Source organism: Larimichthys crocea, unplaced genomic scaffold (assembly GCF_000972845.2).
Source record: "Larimichthys crocea isolate SSNF unplaced genomic scaffold, L_crocea_2.0 scaffold457, whole genome shotgun sequence".
In the NCBI taxonomy this organism is placed as follows: domain Eukaryota; kingdom Metazoa; phylum Chordata; class Actinopteri; family Sciaenidae; genus Larimichthys; species Larimichthys crocea.
In genome coordinates this window covers 91,148-107,311 of record NW_020855955.1, presented here as the reverse complement: position 1 = coordinate 107,311, position 16,164 = coordinate 91,148, and the positions used below count along the sequence as shown (strand labels likewise).

General features: G+C 38.9%; 1 protein-coding gene across 1 annotated transcript in view; it reads left to right on the top strand.

Moving 5' to 3' along the window:
* The first annotated feature begins 299 nt into the window (after positions 1-299).
* Positions 300-16,164, top strand: part of mep1ba (meprin A subunit beta a) — a 26,457-nt gene continuing 10,592 nt past the window's right edge. The window contains exons 1-7 of the mRNA XM_027276591.1: positions 300-421; positions 2,243-2,270; positions 2,752-2,802; positions 2,883-2,926; positions 5,064-5,142; positions 6,913-7,030; positions 7,305-7,483. Of these exons, the coding sequence (XP_027132392.1) occupies positions 380-421; positions 2,243-2,270; positions 2,752-2,802; positions 2,883-2,926; positions 5,064-5,142; positions 6,913-7,030; positions 7,305-7,483 (541 nt within the window). The 5' untranslated portion in view covers positions 300-379. The remainder of the gene's footprint in view (positions 422-2,242; positions 2,271-2,751; positions 2,803-2,882; positions 2,927-5,063; positions 5,143-6,912; positions 7,031-7,304; positions 7,484-16,164) is intronic.

The following is a 16,164-nucleotide window of genomic DNA, read 5'->3' as shown; positions in this document are numbered from 1 at the left end:
GCTATCCTTATTTAATATCCTGATAACACATGTCCCTGTACATCTGATGACACAGAACTTCCACTGAACATGACCTCAGATGTATTAATTAATCCTCAGGTTACAATCTTTCAATGTGTTTCATGTACTTTCTGCAAGTCTCCTGCATCTGAATGATGTTTTCAGTTTTCCTTTCCACTCAGACAGCCTCAGATTACTTTCTACTGCCTGCCATATGTTAGGCATGTGTCTGTCTGTGTGTGTCTCTCTGTGATTGTGTTGCATGTTTTGCTGTATTTCCTCTTCTGTATAAAAACAGCGTGAGAACATTTTCTTGGTCATAGCAGGACTGAGGAGGGTTGAACCAACACAGTGAGTGTGTGTGTCTGCAGCTGGAGCCATGGCACTCAGGTGGATCATTGTGTTCTTTGGTCTGGGGCTGGTAAGTGTAATCTATATTAAGGGTTCATACATACACACATACATACATACTTACTTACTTAATCTACATACCCAAGTGAACCATACATATTTGTGATCATCATCCTAAATCTGAGTTCAACAATACCATTATGTCTGAAAACAAAATAAACATCACTGTCACCTCATTCTTATACCTCAGGAAACAAGTACAAAGTCCACAAAAACATGTGCTTTCAAACTTTCAATGTTCAATGACAAAAATATATATTTTTTTAATTTAAGCTCTCCCCTTAAATTGTAACCACATTCCCTTTCACAAAACATTTTCTGTGTATTACCTGGAAGTAAATTATTTTTTGCTTCATACATTATTTGTGCTGTGCTATATTCTACAAGATTCACCAACTTTATTGTGTTGGCGTGTTTGTGAAAACCTACATTATTTACAATCCTTATGGCTCGTTTTTGCAGCACACATAAAGGCTGTAGGTTGCTTTTGTACAGCAGCACAAGTGAACAATACAGAATATATAGTGCTTTATGATTTAAAGTGTATCTTGTTTTTCCTATGACTGCGATGCTCCTTGACAGCTTTGCTTGTGTATATTTTATACTTTCCAGCAGAGTTTGTGGTTTAAAATCACACCTAAAATATTAACACTTTTAATCTGTACATCATCTATCATCACTTGAACTGGAGTGTTAATTTTATAATTAACAAACAACATAATCTTTGTTTTGTTTGCTTTTAATGATAACTTAGTTATATCAAACCACTTTTTTAATTGTCTCATTTCCGATAAGATTTCGTCCAAAAGCTGCTGTAAATCCTCCCTAGAACAAAATATATTTATCATCTGCAAATAAAACAAATTTCAAAATTCTGCATATATCATTTATATAAAGAATGAATTATTTTGGTCCTAATACTGACCCCTGGGGTACCCCATTAGAGATATCCAGGCATGTTGAGTTATGCTCACCTATCTTCACAAATTGTTGCCTTTTTTTTAAGATTTAAGCCAGTTCAGCACAACCCCCCTGATACCATACCATTCCAATTTATCAATTAGTCTGTTGTGATCAATGGTATTAAAGGCTTTTTTAAAATCTAAAAATACTCCCACTGCGTACCTTTTTTTTGTCAAAACAATTAGTCATTTCCTCTACTATATCTATTAGTGCCATGCATGTTGATCTGTTTGATCTAAAGCCATTGTGACTGTCATTTAGCAGTTTGTGCTTTTCAATGAATTTGTCTAGTCTTACTGTGAAAGGTTTTTCCAATATCTTGGAAAATTGGGAAAGTAAGGAAACATGTCTGTGGTTTGTGAAGTGGTGTCTATCCATATTTTTATACAGAGGTATTACTTTTGCAACTTTCATCTAGCCACTGTGGATAACTGATTTTTTTGTTCTTATCATGGCTGTATGTAGTGTAGATCCTCTATTTTTTTCTTCTTCTCCTCTTTCATGCTTACTGGTATTTGTCCAAGTCCTCAATGTCTCTGATGACCAGTACTTTTGCCTCCTCAGGTGTTCCGTTAAGTTTTATGAAAACTTTGCAGTCCGCGCACTGGGCTCTGCCTCCTCACCTCTGTTTTTGGGGATTGGCAGCACTGTCAAATTTACGTGACACCAAGTGGTGGGAAACTGTATTTTAACTGAGTGGCTGATGAATAACAGTAATATCTCTTAAGAATCGCTGATCTTTATTGTGTTTTAAATCCAAAACAGTGACACTGTTTTAATGTTGAGTTTCTCAGGGTGTCAGTTCATTCTTAAGTAAATCATGTCATCAATTTTCTCCACTGATGTCTTCTTCTAATGTATTTACCAGGCAGCAGCTGAGCTAACAGGTGATACAGGTGAGTCGCATATTGTGATGATTTTCATGTTAGGTATTGTCAGGAGGTAGACAAAAAACTTTAACATAGGCTGAATGTGAACCAAAGCAAGATGGTTTTGTGTGAGAGCATAACATTATCCCCACTACACCCCAAACTGTACATTCAGCCCACAGGAAAGTCAGAATTTCCTGCATTAAACATATTGTAACATAATGTATTTTAGTGACTGAAGTATCAGCAATATAAACACCTGACTCAGAACAACTTGCAAATCCATTTCAAATCTGAAAGTAGAGCCAAAGATCAGGATTTTAGAATTGAAATGGAAGAATAAATTGCTTTTAAAACTAAAATAAACATATCTCGGGTTTGCATCATGTCAGTGATCATTGTACCAGAAATATAGAGTAAGGTACAGAAATGATCCTAATCATAAGTTACTTTTATACCTCATGTAATCCCACGTTTGAACAGCATATTATTGATTCTACATCTGCAGACACTGATGTTGATGAAGGACGTGACTGGGACATCTTTGACATCAATGAAGGTTCGTAGATTATTTTTAATTTGTATAACCTGTCTATGTCTCTGAGGATTTTCATCAATCAGTACAATTTTCCTTTGCAGCGGCCGGGCTGGATCTGCTGGAGGGAGATATCCTACACGATGAAGTGAGTTAGTTTTAGTGTACGCAGACACCAAATAATCCAAAAACTCTTAAGAGACTTGAGACAGCCAATAACAAATTACCAGTGCCAACTTGTTGCAATGTTATGTGTTTGTGAATATTTTAGCACAAAACAAAACTGGCTTAAATAATTGAAAGAGATAACTGTGAAATTTAATTTAATTTTCTTTTGAATTTTATTTACTGTATGTAGCACACCAAAACATAAGTTATCTCTTGACGTCTTCCATATTGAATGACCTGAGCCAGCCCTTGCTAAAAGCTCTATTAAAAAGAAACAGCTTAAGTCTACTCTTAACGTGTTGACTGCAGGAGCTTGTTCCTCAGAAGAGGAGCTTAATAATTGAAAGCTCTGGCTCCCAATCTCTACTTTTGGAGACTAAAGTAACCTTAAAGAACCTACATTCTGAGAGCGCAGTGTTCTGTCAGGCCGGAACTCAAACAGGACTCAGAAGCTGAGGTGTCGGTGAGCAGATTTATTGGGAGACAACAAAACCTCTGGACAGAGTGACACGAAACAAAAGGCTATGAAAACTAGCCTAAAAAGGAGTCTCCCAGAAGGAAGAACTAGAAAGAAAAAGAGAACTACAAAAAAATCAAAAGGCTACAAAACATTAACTCAACCAACTACAAAAAAATCAAAAGGCTACAAAACATTAACTCAACCACCACTAGAAAAACAGTAAAGAAACAAAAACTCTCCTGGAAGGTGGAGGCTAGACAATACTATACACTAAAACTAAGAACTGAAAATCTCTCCAAGGGAGGCTGACAATAAATCGACTAAACTAAGCACTATGGAACAAAAAGCAAGAAAGTCACAACAGAATATCACTCTTTCGAGGCAGAAAAAACTTGGCTGTGGCTTTGAACAAGACTTGGAGCTGGCTTGGGTGAACGAACATATGACGAAACACTTTGGCACGGGACAAAGGGAGACACAGAACCTATATCGACACACACAGATGGGTAATGGGGAACAGGTGGAGACAATCAGGAATCACGGCAACAGGTGACACACAAGGGAAGGGCAAGTGATCTGAAAGGAGAGGGCAGGTAAATTTCAGAATAAAACAGGAAGTCACAAGACAAAAACAAGAACACCAACATATCACTTCGTTGTGACATGTTCTAGTTGGGTAATGAGGTACCAAGAGTTCTTCAAGATATGAAGGTGCCTGACCATGAAGAACTTTGTAGGTGAGCATAAGGATTTTAATTTCTTGATTTTACAGGCAGTCAATGCAAAGAAGCCAAAATGGGAGAAATCTGATCTCTGATCTTGGTTCCTGTCAGAACACTTATTGGAGCAGCCTGATAAGGAGTTGCAAAAATCTAGAAGTAACAAATGTGTGGACTATTTTTTTCTGCATCTGTTTGAGATGCACCTGATTTTTGCAATGTTATGTAGGTGAAAAAAAGCAGTCCTTGAAATCTGTTTTATGTGGACATTAAAGGACAAATCCCGATTAAAGATATCTCCAAGATTCTTTACGGTGGAGCTGGTGGTGAGAGTTTCCAAGGTGTTCAATTACAAGAACTTCAGTTTTGTATGTGTTTAACATCAGAAAATTGCAGGTCACCCACTTGTTTATGTCCTTAAGGCATGGTTGAAGTTTAGCTGATTGATTCATCAGGCTTTATCTGTAAATATAATTGGGTATCATCGTCGTAACAATGAAAGTTAATGGAGTGATTTCTAATAATGTTGCCTAAAAGAAGCATATATCAGTTGAATAGAAGTGGCACAGGACACATGGACTCCATGAGTAACTTTGGTGTGCATGCAGGATTCATATTTAAAATCAACGAAAGACTGATCTGTATGAACGAACTGCTGTGTGTACTGCTCATCACACAGCCCTGTGGCTGAGCTGCCTGCCTGACAAAAGAAGAAGAGACTCAGAAATGAGGATGCATAGTCAAAGAATAAGAACTACAAACCCTACAGATGATAATGTCTTCTAATAGGACAGAATATCCTTGTTGTATTGAAGAAGATTTCCATTGTACTGGAGTAAAGTTAGCAATTTTAGAACCCAAAATTACAGATATATTAGTGAATCTGTTTGTGTTCTGTTTCTCTTTTATCCATCTGTCATTTTCTTTATTCCCATCAGGCATTCAGCAGAAACACCATCATAGGAGACAAGTATCGCTGGCCGACAACCATTCCCTACTACCTAGAGGACAGTCTGGGTAAGACACGTGTTATCTATTGTACTCTTAAACTTTATGTGGCAAGGTTAATTAAGATTAGGATAAAACTAGGAATAAGTTAAATATTTTTAAAAAGCTGACAATGCCACCTAGGTTAAAAAAGAGTGTCAGACTCACAAAGCCTCTAAGTTTTCTGTGGTTGGACATTCCTCTTAACTGCCTCCTCTGGCCAGTCCAGAATCTTGAAAGGTCGGAGGCAGGACACTCTATGTCCCAAAATAAAAGTATGTAAAATATAAGGTTAAGACAAAAGTATTCCCAGTTTTAAAAGGAAAGACCTAAGATGGTACTTAGCTGTGAGAGGGTTACATTGCGTCCACACCCCTCTGTTAATCCATGTCACTCCCCTCACACTCGGGATTGTGGCGAAACTCCTTCACCTCATCCTGTGTCTCGGGTCTAGCATGTGTCTACACCAGAAAGCAACAAAAACACTGCCAGTCTTTCTGCCAACACACTCTTAATGGTTAGTTTAAAAACGGGAGAGTGAGGTCTCACACATTCTTGCTATAGAGTCTGCTATCCATCCAGGCTGGGGTAGTAATGACAAATGGAACAGGCTGCTGCACTTAAGGCTTCGAGAAGCTGGTAGCAGCCTCTTTCCGACTCATGAAGTCTTCCAGGCTAGAGTTAGGTTTAGTGTCAGGATTAGAGTTAGGGGTTTTGGTTTATGATTAGCCCCAACCCCCTCCTCTAGGGCTCCATGGTACCTTCTGCTTTGTGTTCTGCCAGTGGTTAAAACTCTTCCCCAGAGCTTCTGCATACCTGTTGCTCACCTCCCTAATAACTGCATTGCAAGGTTAAAAGGTATGCATCAAAACTGGCCCACATTTAACTGAATTGTATTTTGCTATGGTCTGTATTTGTGCTTGTAACTTGCTACATGTATCTTCTAAAATTTGAGTAGCAAACCATGTATGAGTTCTTGTGATAACTTCTAAGGCTAAGGATAAGGGTTAGATTCACTATTCAGAGTGGGAAACAACTAAAATTCAGTTTCTTGTAACCAATTTGAAGGTTTCTGATCACATCAGATCCAGGACAGGATCGCTCTGCTTTTATTCCTCTTCATCAGACTCTGAACCACTTTATGTGTGTAAGGATCTCTGACCTTTCATCAGAAATATTTGTGACTTGGTATTCCCTGAGTGTTATTCTATGTAATGATGTTCTTACATATGACAGTGTATGCTTATTCTATGTAATGATGTTCTTACATATGACAGTGTATGCTCATATTGTCTTCTTACCCTCATTTTATTCTTATTCTGTTGAATAAGTCAGACAATATTGTAGTAACTTTGTTAATCTCGACCTTGAAGGTAGAGCGGGTAATCAGAAGATCGGCGGTTCAATCCCCAGCTCCTCCAGTCTGCATGTTGAAGATACTGAACCCCAAATTGCTCCTGAAGGCTGTGCCAGTGTGAATGTGTATGAATGGTTAGCTCCTCAAACTGATGAGCAGATGGCAGCCAATGCCATCAGTGTATGAATGTGTGTGAATGGGTTAATATATTTATTTATAAATATAATTGTTTTTTAAATATTTAAATATTTTTTTTATTTTTTATTATGTAAAAAGCACTTTGAGGTCGGACAGGACTAGAAGGCGCTATAAGTACAGTCCATTTACCATTTATCTGTTCCTGTGAGTTTCCTATACAGGACATGTACTCAACATGTTATTTTGGCTACGCACCAAATTAGTACACTTTTTAATGTCTGTGTCTTACATTTTGTAACATGTAGAAATGAATGCAAAGGGAGTGATCCTGAAGGCATTTGACCAGTACAGACTGAAGACCTGCCTTGACTTCACACCATGGAAAGGAGAGAAGAACTACATCTCTGTGTACAAAGGAAGAGGGTGAGCTGAATGAGCATTCGTCATCAGTTCTGCAGAACCCTTCAGCATCTTTCAGTTCCATAATATGATTTTACAAAACGTAACTTTACTGTTTCGGTCTCAGCACTTTTATCATGGAAAGGTTTTCTCAGGAGTTGATGGAGACCAAAACAAGGCTAAAAGACGAGTTAATATTGGACTTAGAGTTGTCTGGTGACCACATTGTCATTCTCTAAATGCTGACCTGTCCTGGTCATAAAATCTATTACATTAATGGCATCTCTCTTCTCTACAGATGTTTTTCCCGTGTAGGTAACCGGCATGTGGGGAAGCAGCTGCTGTCCATTGGTAAAAACTGTGATCATCTAGGAACTGTTGAGCATGAGTTCCTGCATGCTTTAGGCTTCTGGCATGAGCAGTCCAGAGTTGACCGTGATGATTATGTCACCATCATGTGGGATCGCATCGAACCTGGTAACATTAACATGGATCACCTTGAATTAGAGCTCAACACCTTTTCTCCTTATGGTTACATTTTTACACATAACTGAGGTTGCAATTCTGTTGTTCCATCCATCTTCCTCAGATGAAACTAGCAACTTCGAAAAACATGATGACTCGAGTGCTCTAGGTGTTCCCTATGACTACGGCTCTGTAATGCACTACAGCAAAATGTCCTTCAGCATCAGTTCTGAGCCCACCATCGTCACCAAGATCCCCCACTTTATGGATGTGATTGGTCAGAGGATTGGGTTCAGTGCCAGTGACCTAACCAAACTCAACCTTCTCTACAACTGCAGTGAGTCATATCATCAATCAAACAATACATGAGAAAGATTACCTTCATTCCACAAGTTTTGCACATTCCATCAAATTCTATGTACAGCATATTGCAACTATATCACAGCTTAGTAACTTAGTATATTTATTTCATTAGCTTTCATTACTCTTAGCTAACAGTCTTAACTTAGCTATCTGCTTTTAACTTCCAAAGGTTATTGACAACTCTCAGATTTTTTAAAAATAAACAATTCTATTTATAAATAATATATTAACCATTCACGCACATTCATACACTGATGGCATTGGCTGCCAACAGTGCTACTGCTCATCAGTTTGAGGGTATACCATTCATACACATTCACACATGGCACAGCCTTCAGGATGCATTTGGGGTTCAGTATCTTCAACATGCAGACTGGAGGAGCTGGGGATTGAACCGCAGATACTTCTGATTACCCGCTCTACCTTCAGGTCGAGATCAACAACGTTACTACAATATTGTTGACTATTCAACGAATAAAAATAAATGAGGGAAGAAGAACAATATGAGCATACACTGTCATATGTAAGAACATCATTACATAGAATAACACTGCAGGAATACCAAGTCACATATTTCTGATGAAAGGTCAGAGATCCTTACACACATAAAGTGGTTCAGAGTCTGATGAAGAGGAATAAAGCAGAGCGATCCTGTCCTGGATCTGATGTGATCAGAAACCTTCAATTGGTTACAAGAAACTGATTTTAGTTGTTTCCCACTTCAATAGTGAAATATTCTCAAAGTGGGAATCTGACCCTTATCCTTAGCCTTAGAGTTATCACAAGAACTCATACATGGTTTGCTACCACATATTCAGCAGGCACTTGTAACAGTTACAAGCACAATACGACCATAGCAAAATACACTTCAGTTAAATGTGGGCAGTTTTGATGCATTACCTTTAACTTGCAATGCGTATTAGGGGTGAGCCAACAGGTATGAGAGCTCTGGGAAGGTTTGAAACAACACTGGCAACACAAAGCAGAAGGTACCATGGAGCCCAGAGAGGGGGTTGCGGGCTATCATAACCAAAACCCCTAACTCTACTCTGACCACTAAACCTAACTCTAGCCTGGAAGACTTCAGCATCGGAAGGGCGCTACCAGCTTCTCGAAGCCTTAAGTGCAGCCAGCCGTGTCCATTTGTTCATTACTACCCCAGCCTGGATGGATAGAGACTCTCAGAAGGAAATGTGTGAGACCTCCTTCTCCTGTTTTTAACTAACCATTAAGAGGTGTGTGGCGAAGACTGGCAGTTGTTTTTGTGTGCTTTCTGTGTAGACACATTGCTAGACCCGAGACACCGGTGAGGTGAAGGAGTTTCGCCACCATCCCGGTTGAGGGAGGGTACATGGATTAACAGAGGGGTGTTGCGAATGTAACCCTCTCACAGCTAGTACCTCTTAGGTCTTTCCTTTTAAAACTGGGATACTTTTGTCTTACCTTATATTTTACAACTTTTATTTTTGGACCATAGAGTGTCTCTGCTCCGACCTTCAAGGCGATGCAGGGAGGCAGTTAAGAGGATTGTCCAACACAGAGAACTTAGAGGCTTTGGAGTTGACACTCTTTTTTAACCTAGGTGGCATTGTCAGCTTTTTAAAAATATTTAACTATTCCTAGTTTTATCCTAATCTTAATTACCTTGCCACATAAAGTTAAGAGATACATAGATAACAGTGTCTTACCCAGACTGTCCTCTAGGTAGTGGGAATGGTTGTGGCCAGCTATCTTGTCTCCTATGATGGTGTTTCTGCTGAATGCCTGATGGGAATAAAAGAAATGACAGTGGATAAAAGAGAAACAGAAACACAAACAGATTCACTAATATATCTGTTAATTTTGGTTCTAAAATGCTAACTTTACTCCAGCTACATGGAAATCTTCTTCACTACAATACAGGATATTCTGTCTTTAGAAGACCTTATCATTGTAGGTTTGTAGTCTTATTCTTTGACTATGCTCCTCATTTCTGAGTCTTCTTCTTTTCAGGCAGGCAGCTCAGCCACAGGGCTGTGTGATGAGCAGTACACACAGCAGTTCGTTCATACCGATCAGTCTTTCGTTGATTTTACAATATGAATCCTGCATGCACACCAAAGTTACTCATGGAGTCCAGTGTGTCCCGTGCCACTTCTATTCACTGATATATGCTTCTTTTTAGGCAACATTATTAGAAATCACTCCATTAACTTTCATTGTACGACGATGATACCCAATTATATTTACAGATAAAGCTGATGAAAATCAATCACTAAACTTCAACCATGCCTTAAGGAATAAACAAGTGGGTGACCTGCAATTTTCTGATGTAAACACATACAAAACTGAAGTTCTTGTATTGAACACCTTGGAAACTTCACCACCAGCTCCACCGTAAAGAATCTTGGGAGATCTTTAATCGGGATTTGTCCTTTAATGTCCACATAAACAGTTCACGGACTGCGTTTTTTCACCTAACATACATTGCAAAAATCAGGTGGCTCTCAAACAGATGCAGAAAAAAATAGTCCACACATTTGTTACTTCTAGATTTTTGCCAACTCCTATCTGTGCTCCCAATAGTGTTCTGACAGGACCAAAGATCAGAGATCAGATTTCTCCCATTTTTGGCTTCTTTGCATTGACTGCCTGTAAAATCAAGAAATTAAAATCTTATGCTCAACTAACAAGCTCTTCCATGGTCAGGCCACCTTCATATCTTGAAGAACTCTTGGTACCCGCATTACCCAATAGAACCATGTCAAACGAAGTGATATGTTGGTGTTCTGTTTTTGTCTTGTGATTCCTGTTTTATTCTGAAATTTAACCTGCCCTCTCCTTTCAGATCACTTGCCTTCCCTGTGTGTCCCCTGTTGCCGTGATTCCTGATTGTTTCTACCTGTTCCCCATTACCTATCTGTGTATGTTGATATAGGTTCTGTGTCTCCCTTTGTCCTGTGCCAAAGTGTTTCGTCGTATGTTCGTTCACCCAAGCAGCTCCAAGTGTTGTTCAACGCCCACAGCCAAGTTTTTTCTGACCCTCGGAACAGATCTGATGTGATCAGAAACCTTCAAATTGGTTACAAGAAACTGATTTAGTTGTTTCCCACTCTGAATAGTTGCATCTGACCCTTATCCTTAGCCTTAGAAGTTATCACAAGGAACTCATACATGGTTTGTACTCAAATTTTTAGACACATGTAGCAAGTTACAAGCAAATACAGACCATAGCAAAATACAATTCAGTAAATGTGGCCAGTTTTGATGCATACCTTTTAACCTGCAATGCAGTATTAGGGAGGTGAGCAACAGGTATGCAGAAGCTCTGGGGCAGGTTTAACCACTGGCCAGAAACACAAGCAGAAGGTACCATGGAGCCCTGAGGAGGGGGTTGGGCTAATCATAAACAAAACCCTAATCTAACCCTGACAACTAAACCTAACTCTAGCCTGGAAGACTGCATGAGTCAGAAGAGGCTGCTAACCCGCTGCCTCGAAAAGAGTGATTTTCTGTTGTGAACTTTCTTAGTCCTTGCTTTTTGTTTCATGGCTAGTTTAGCGATTTTTTGTCAGCCTCCCTGGAGAGATTCGTTCTTAGTTTTAGTGTCTAGTATTGTCTATCACTCCACACTCTCCAGGAGCGTGTTTTGTTCTTTAACTGTTTTTCTATATGTGGGTTTGAGTTAAGTTTTGTAGCTTTTGATTTTTTGTAGTTCTCTTTTTCTCCTAGTTCTCCCTTCTGGGAGCTGTTTAGGCTAGTTTTACATAAGCCTTGTGTTCGTGTCACTTCTGTCAGAGGTTTTGTTGTTTCCCAATAAATCTGCTCCCACCGACACCTCAGCTTCTGAGTCCTGTTTGAGTTCCGCTCTGACAGAACATGCCGCTCTCAGATGTATGTTCTTTAAGTCTACTTTTAGTCTCCAAAAGTTAGAGATGGGAGCCAGGCTTTCAATTATTAAGCTCCTCTTCTGAGAACAAGCCTTCCTGCTCAACACGTTAAGAGTGACTCAAGCGTTGTCTTTTTGATGGCTTTGCAAGGGCTGGCTCAGGTCATTCAATAGGAAGACGTCAAGATGATAAACCTTGTTTTGTGTGTGCTATATAATAAAAATTCAATAGATAAAGTTAAATTCAATTTCACAGTTATCTCTTTCATTATATAGCCAGTTTGTTTTGCTTAAAATATTCATATACACATACCATGCAAAACAAGTTTGGCACTGGCTAATTTGTTATTGCTGTTCAAGTCTCTTAAGAGTGTTTCGAATCTTTGGTGTCTGTGTACACTAAGCTAACTCACTTCATCGTGTAGGTATCTCCTCCCGCGATCAGCCCGCGCCGGAAAGGAAAATTGTATGATGATGAAAATCTCAGATGACCATAGGTACACGGCTTAATTATAAAAAAAATAATACTACGGAACCTCCATCTGATGTCAAACGATGTCCAGTCACGTAACTTCATCAACATAGTGTTGCAGATGAGAAATCAATACATATGTGTGTCAAACGTTGGGCTATTAAATGAGGTATAAAGATACGATCTTTAGGGCTCATTCTGTACCTACTCTCTATTTCTGGTACAATGATAACTGCATGATGCACAACCGAGTAATGTTTATTTTGTTTAAACAGCCCAATTTATTCTTCCATTTCATTCAATCATCTGATCTTTGGTCTACTTTCCGATTTGAAATGGATTTGCAAGTTGTTCGGTAGTTCAGGTTTTATTTGCTGAGTATTCAGTTCCCATAAAAAATAACATTATTGTACCAAATGTTAATGCAGGAATTTGACTTTCCTGTGGCTCGGACTGAATTGTACAGGGTTTGTGGGTTGTAGTGGGGGATAATTTTGTTTAGTGGGATATGTCATGCTCTCACACAAAACTCCATCTTGCTTTTGGTCACTTCAGCCTATTGTTAAACGCTTTTTTGCTCTACTTCCTGACAATACCTACACCTGAAAAATTATCACACAATATGCGACTCACCTGATTCACCTTTAGCCTCAGCGTGCTGCCTTGGCAAAATAACTCTTAGAAGAAGACATTCAGTGGAGCAAATTGATGACATGATTTACTAAGAAGAATGACCCCCTGAGAAAACTCAACATTAAAAACAGTGTCACTGTTTTGGATTTAAAAACACACAATAAAGCATCATCGATTCTTAAGGATCATTACTGTTATTCATCAGCCACTAGTTAACAATACAGTTTCCCACCACTTGGTGTCACGTTAATTTTGACAGTGCTGCCAATCCCCAAAAACAGACGGGTGAGGAGGGCGAGTCCCAGTGCGCGGACTGCAAAGTTTTCATAAAACTTACGGAAACACCTGAGGAGGCAAAAAGTACTGTCTGGTCATCAGAGAATTGCCGGGACTTGGACAAATACCCATAAGCTGAAGGAGGGAGAAGACGAAAAAACTAGAGGATCTACACTACCATATACAGCATTGATAAGAACAAAAAACTCAGTATATCCCAGTTGGCCGTATTGAAGTTGCAAAAGTAATACCTCTGTATCAAATGGATAGACACCCACTTCACAAACCACAGACATCGTTTCCTACTTTACACAATTTAAACCAAGATATTGAAAAACCGTTTCAACGTAAGACTAGGACCAAATTCATTAAAGCACAAATGCTAAATGCACAGTCACTAGACTTTAGATCAACAGATCAACATGCTGCACAATAGATACTAGTAGGAAATGACTACTGTATTACAAAAAAAATGGTTACGCCGTGGGTCTTTTTAGATTTAAAAAAGACGCCATTTAACCATTGATCACAAAGGACTAATGCATAAATTGGAATGGTATGGTATCAGGGCCGGGTTTGGCTTGAAACTGGCTAATCTTTAAAAAACAAAGGCAACAATTGTGAGTAGAGCAGGAGTATGTGGATGAGCCATAACTTCAACATGAACCTGGATATCTCTAATGGGTGCCCCAGGGGCTCAGTATTAGGGACCCAAAAATAATCATTCTCTCAATCAAATGATATATGCAAATGAATTTTGTAAATTTGTTTTACTTTGCAGAGATAACAACTTATTTTGTTTGGGGAGAGATTTACGAGCTTTGGACGGATAGGAAATGAGACAAATTAAAAAAGTGGTTTGATATAACTAGTTATCATTATAAATAGCAAAACACAACAAAGATTATCTGTTGTTAATTATAAAATTAATACTCCGGTAGTTCAAGTGATGATAGATGATGTAACGATTAAAAGTGTTACTATTTTAGTGGGATTTAAACCACATCCTTGCTGGAAAGTATAAAATATACACAAGCCAAAGCTGTCAAGTGACGCATCGCAGTATCATGAAACAACGAGATCACTTTTAATATTATAAAGCACTCAATATCTGTTTGTTCACTTGTGCTGCTGCTTACAAAAGCAACCTACAGGGGGTGCCTTTATGTTTGCTGCAAAACACGAGTCCATAAGGATGTTGTAAATAATGTAGGTTTTCCAAACACGCCAACAGCCATAAGTTGGTGAATCTTGTAGGAATTATAGACGCACACACAAATATTCTGAAGCAAACAATAATGTACTCACAGGTTATAACACAGAAATTGTTTTGTGAAAGGCAATGGGTTACAATTTAAGGGGAGGTATTAGAGCTAAATTACAAAAAATATAGATTTTGCTTGACTCATTGAAACGTTTGAAAATCTGTTGAAATTAGCCATCGTTTTGTGTGGACTTTGTAATTGTAACTGAGTGGTATAAGAATGAGGTGACGTGATTGTTTCTTTTGTTTTCCAGACCCGACTGGTTATTGTGGAAACTCAGATTTAGGAGTGATGATCCAAATAGTATGGTCACTTGCGGTATGTAGATCTAGAAGTAATTTGTCTGTTAGGTGTGTATGTGAACCCTTAATATAGATTACACTTACCAGCCCAGACCAAAGAACACAATGAGTCCACCCTGATGGTGCCATGGCTCCAGCTGAAGACATACACACTCCCTGTGCTTGGTTCAACCCTCCTAAGTCCTGCTATGCCCAAGGAAAATGTTCTCAGCTGTTGTTTTCTACAAGAGGTAAAAGAAAATGTAGAAGCGAAACGCAGCAAACATTGACAACACACAAGCGACACACACAGACCAGGACACATGCCTAACCTATGGCAGGCAGTAAAAATTATCTGGGCTGGTCTGGTGGAAAGGAAAACTGAAAACATCCGTTCAGATTGCCAGGAGACTTGCCAGAAAGTACATGAAACACCAATGAAGCTTGTAACCTAGGATATTAATTACATCTGAGGCTCCTTTTCAGTGGAACGTTCGTGTCTTAATGTACAGGGACATGTGTTATCAGGATATTAAATAAGGATGCAATCAAGCAAAAAGGAATGTTCAGCACGTCAATAATATGGATCGTCGATCGTATTCAAACTATAGACGTGGATGGCCAAATAAGCTCAGCTTCTTGCTGTTTTCCAAATACATCCTATCCATATTCGCTGTCATGTTTCGATCATTCCGGCCCCTGCTGAATGATCAGCGTGTTTCCAGGTCCCTTAAATTTTCAAGACCGTTTCGTTGTCCCTATTTCGCTTGCAGCGTTTGCCAATCGAACAGCTCATTCTTGGTCAAAAAACTTAAACCACATTCGAGTCACTTTGGGTGCTTGCTGCCTCCTTGGAGGTCCCACACAGTAGTTTGACTATTAATGTAAACTAGGAACCATTCGTTTTTACAAACAGTTCAATAATATATAAAGGCATGAGTATCAAACTTTGTGAATACTCAAATGACGTAAATAACAAGCACTGCAGGGTCAGACCCCGTATTCCATGATCTAAACAGTGCCCACTGGTGTTATTGATTGTACAGCTAGAACATGTTTGGGCGAGACATTTGAAATTAATCACAGGCCAGCTTTGTTGTACTGTGTGAAGCTGTAAGTTACGGCAGTGTCCAACCGATTATCAGGCACGGACGGTAGAACTATGAGCATATCTCGTCTATCCTATGCTATCTCCATCTGTTATCATGCTCTATCCTATCTATGATCTGTGCCTAATGGCCGTAATTATTGATGACTAGCAGACTACTAGATAATGCTAATCTGCACTGTACTAGGTGAGTATCTCATATCTAGTACGTCGATCGGCGTCCTCTTTTATTTACAAGGCTATTTTACCAAAATCTGGTGTGCACCATTTAAGTCTTGTTCTAATCTGATCTTTAGTGAACATAGCAAGATTAGGGGGTCAACGAATATTATATATTTTGATGATAGGATTATAGTTTTGATCTAAACTTATTACACATACTCATGTAGAGGTTATACTAAATGCTTTAGATTGTACTGGTAGGCAC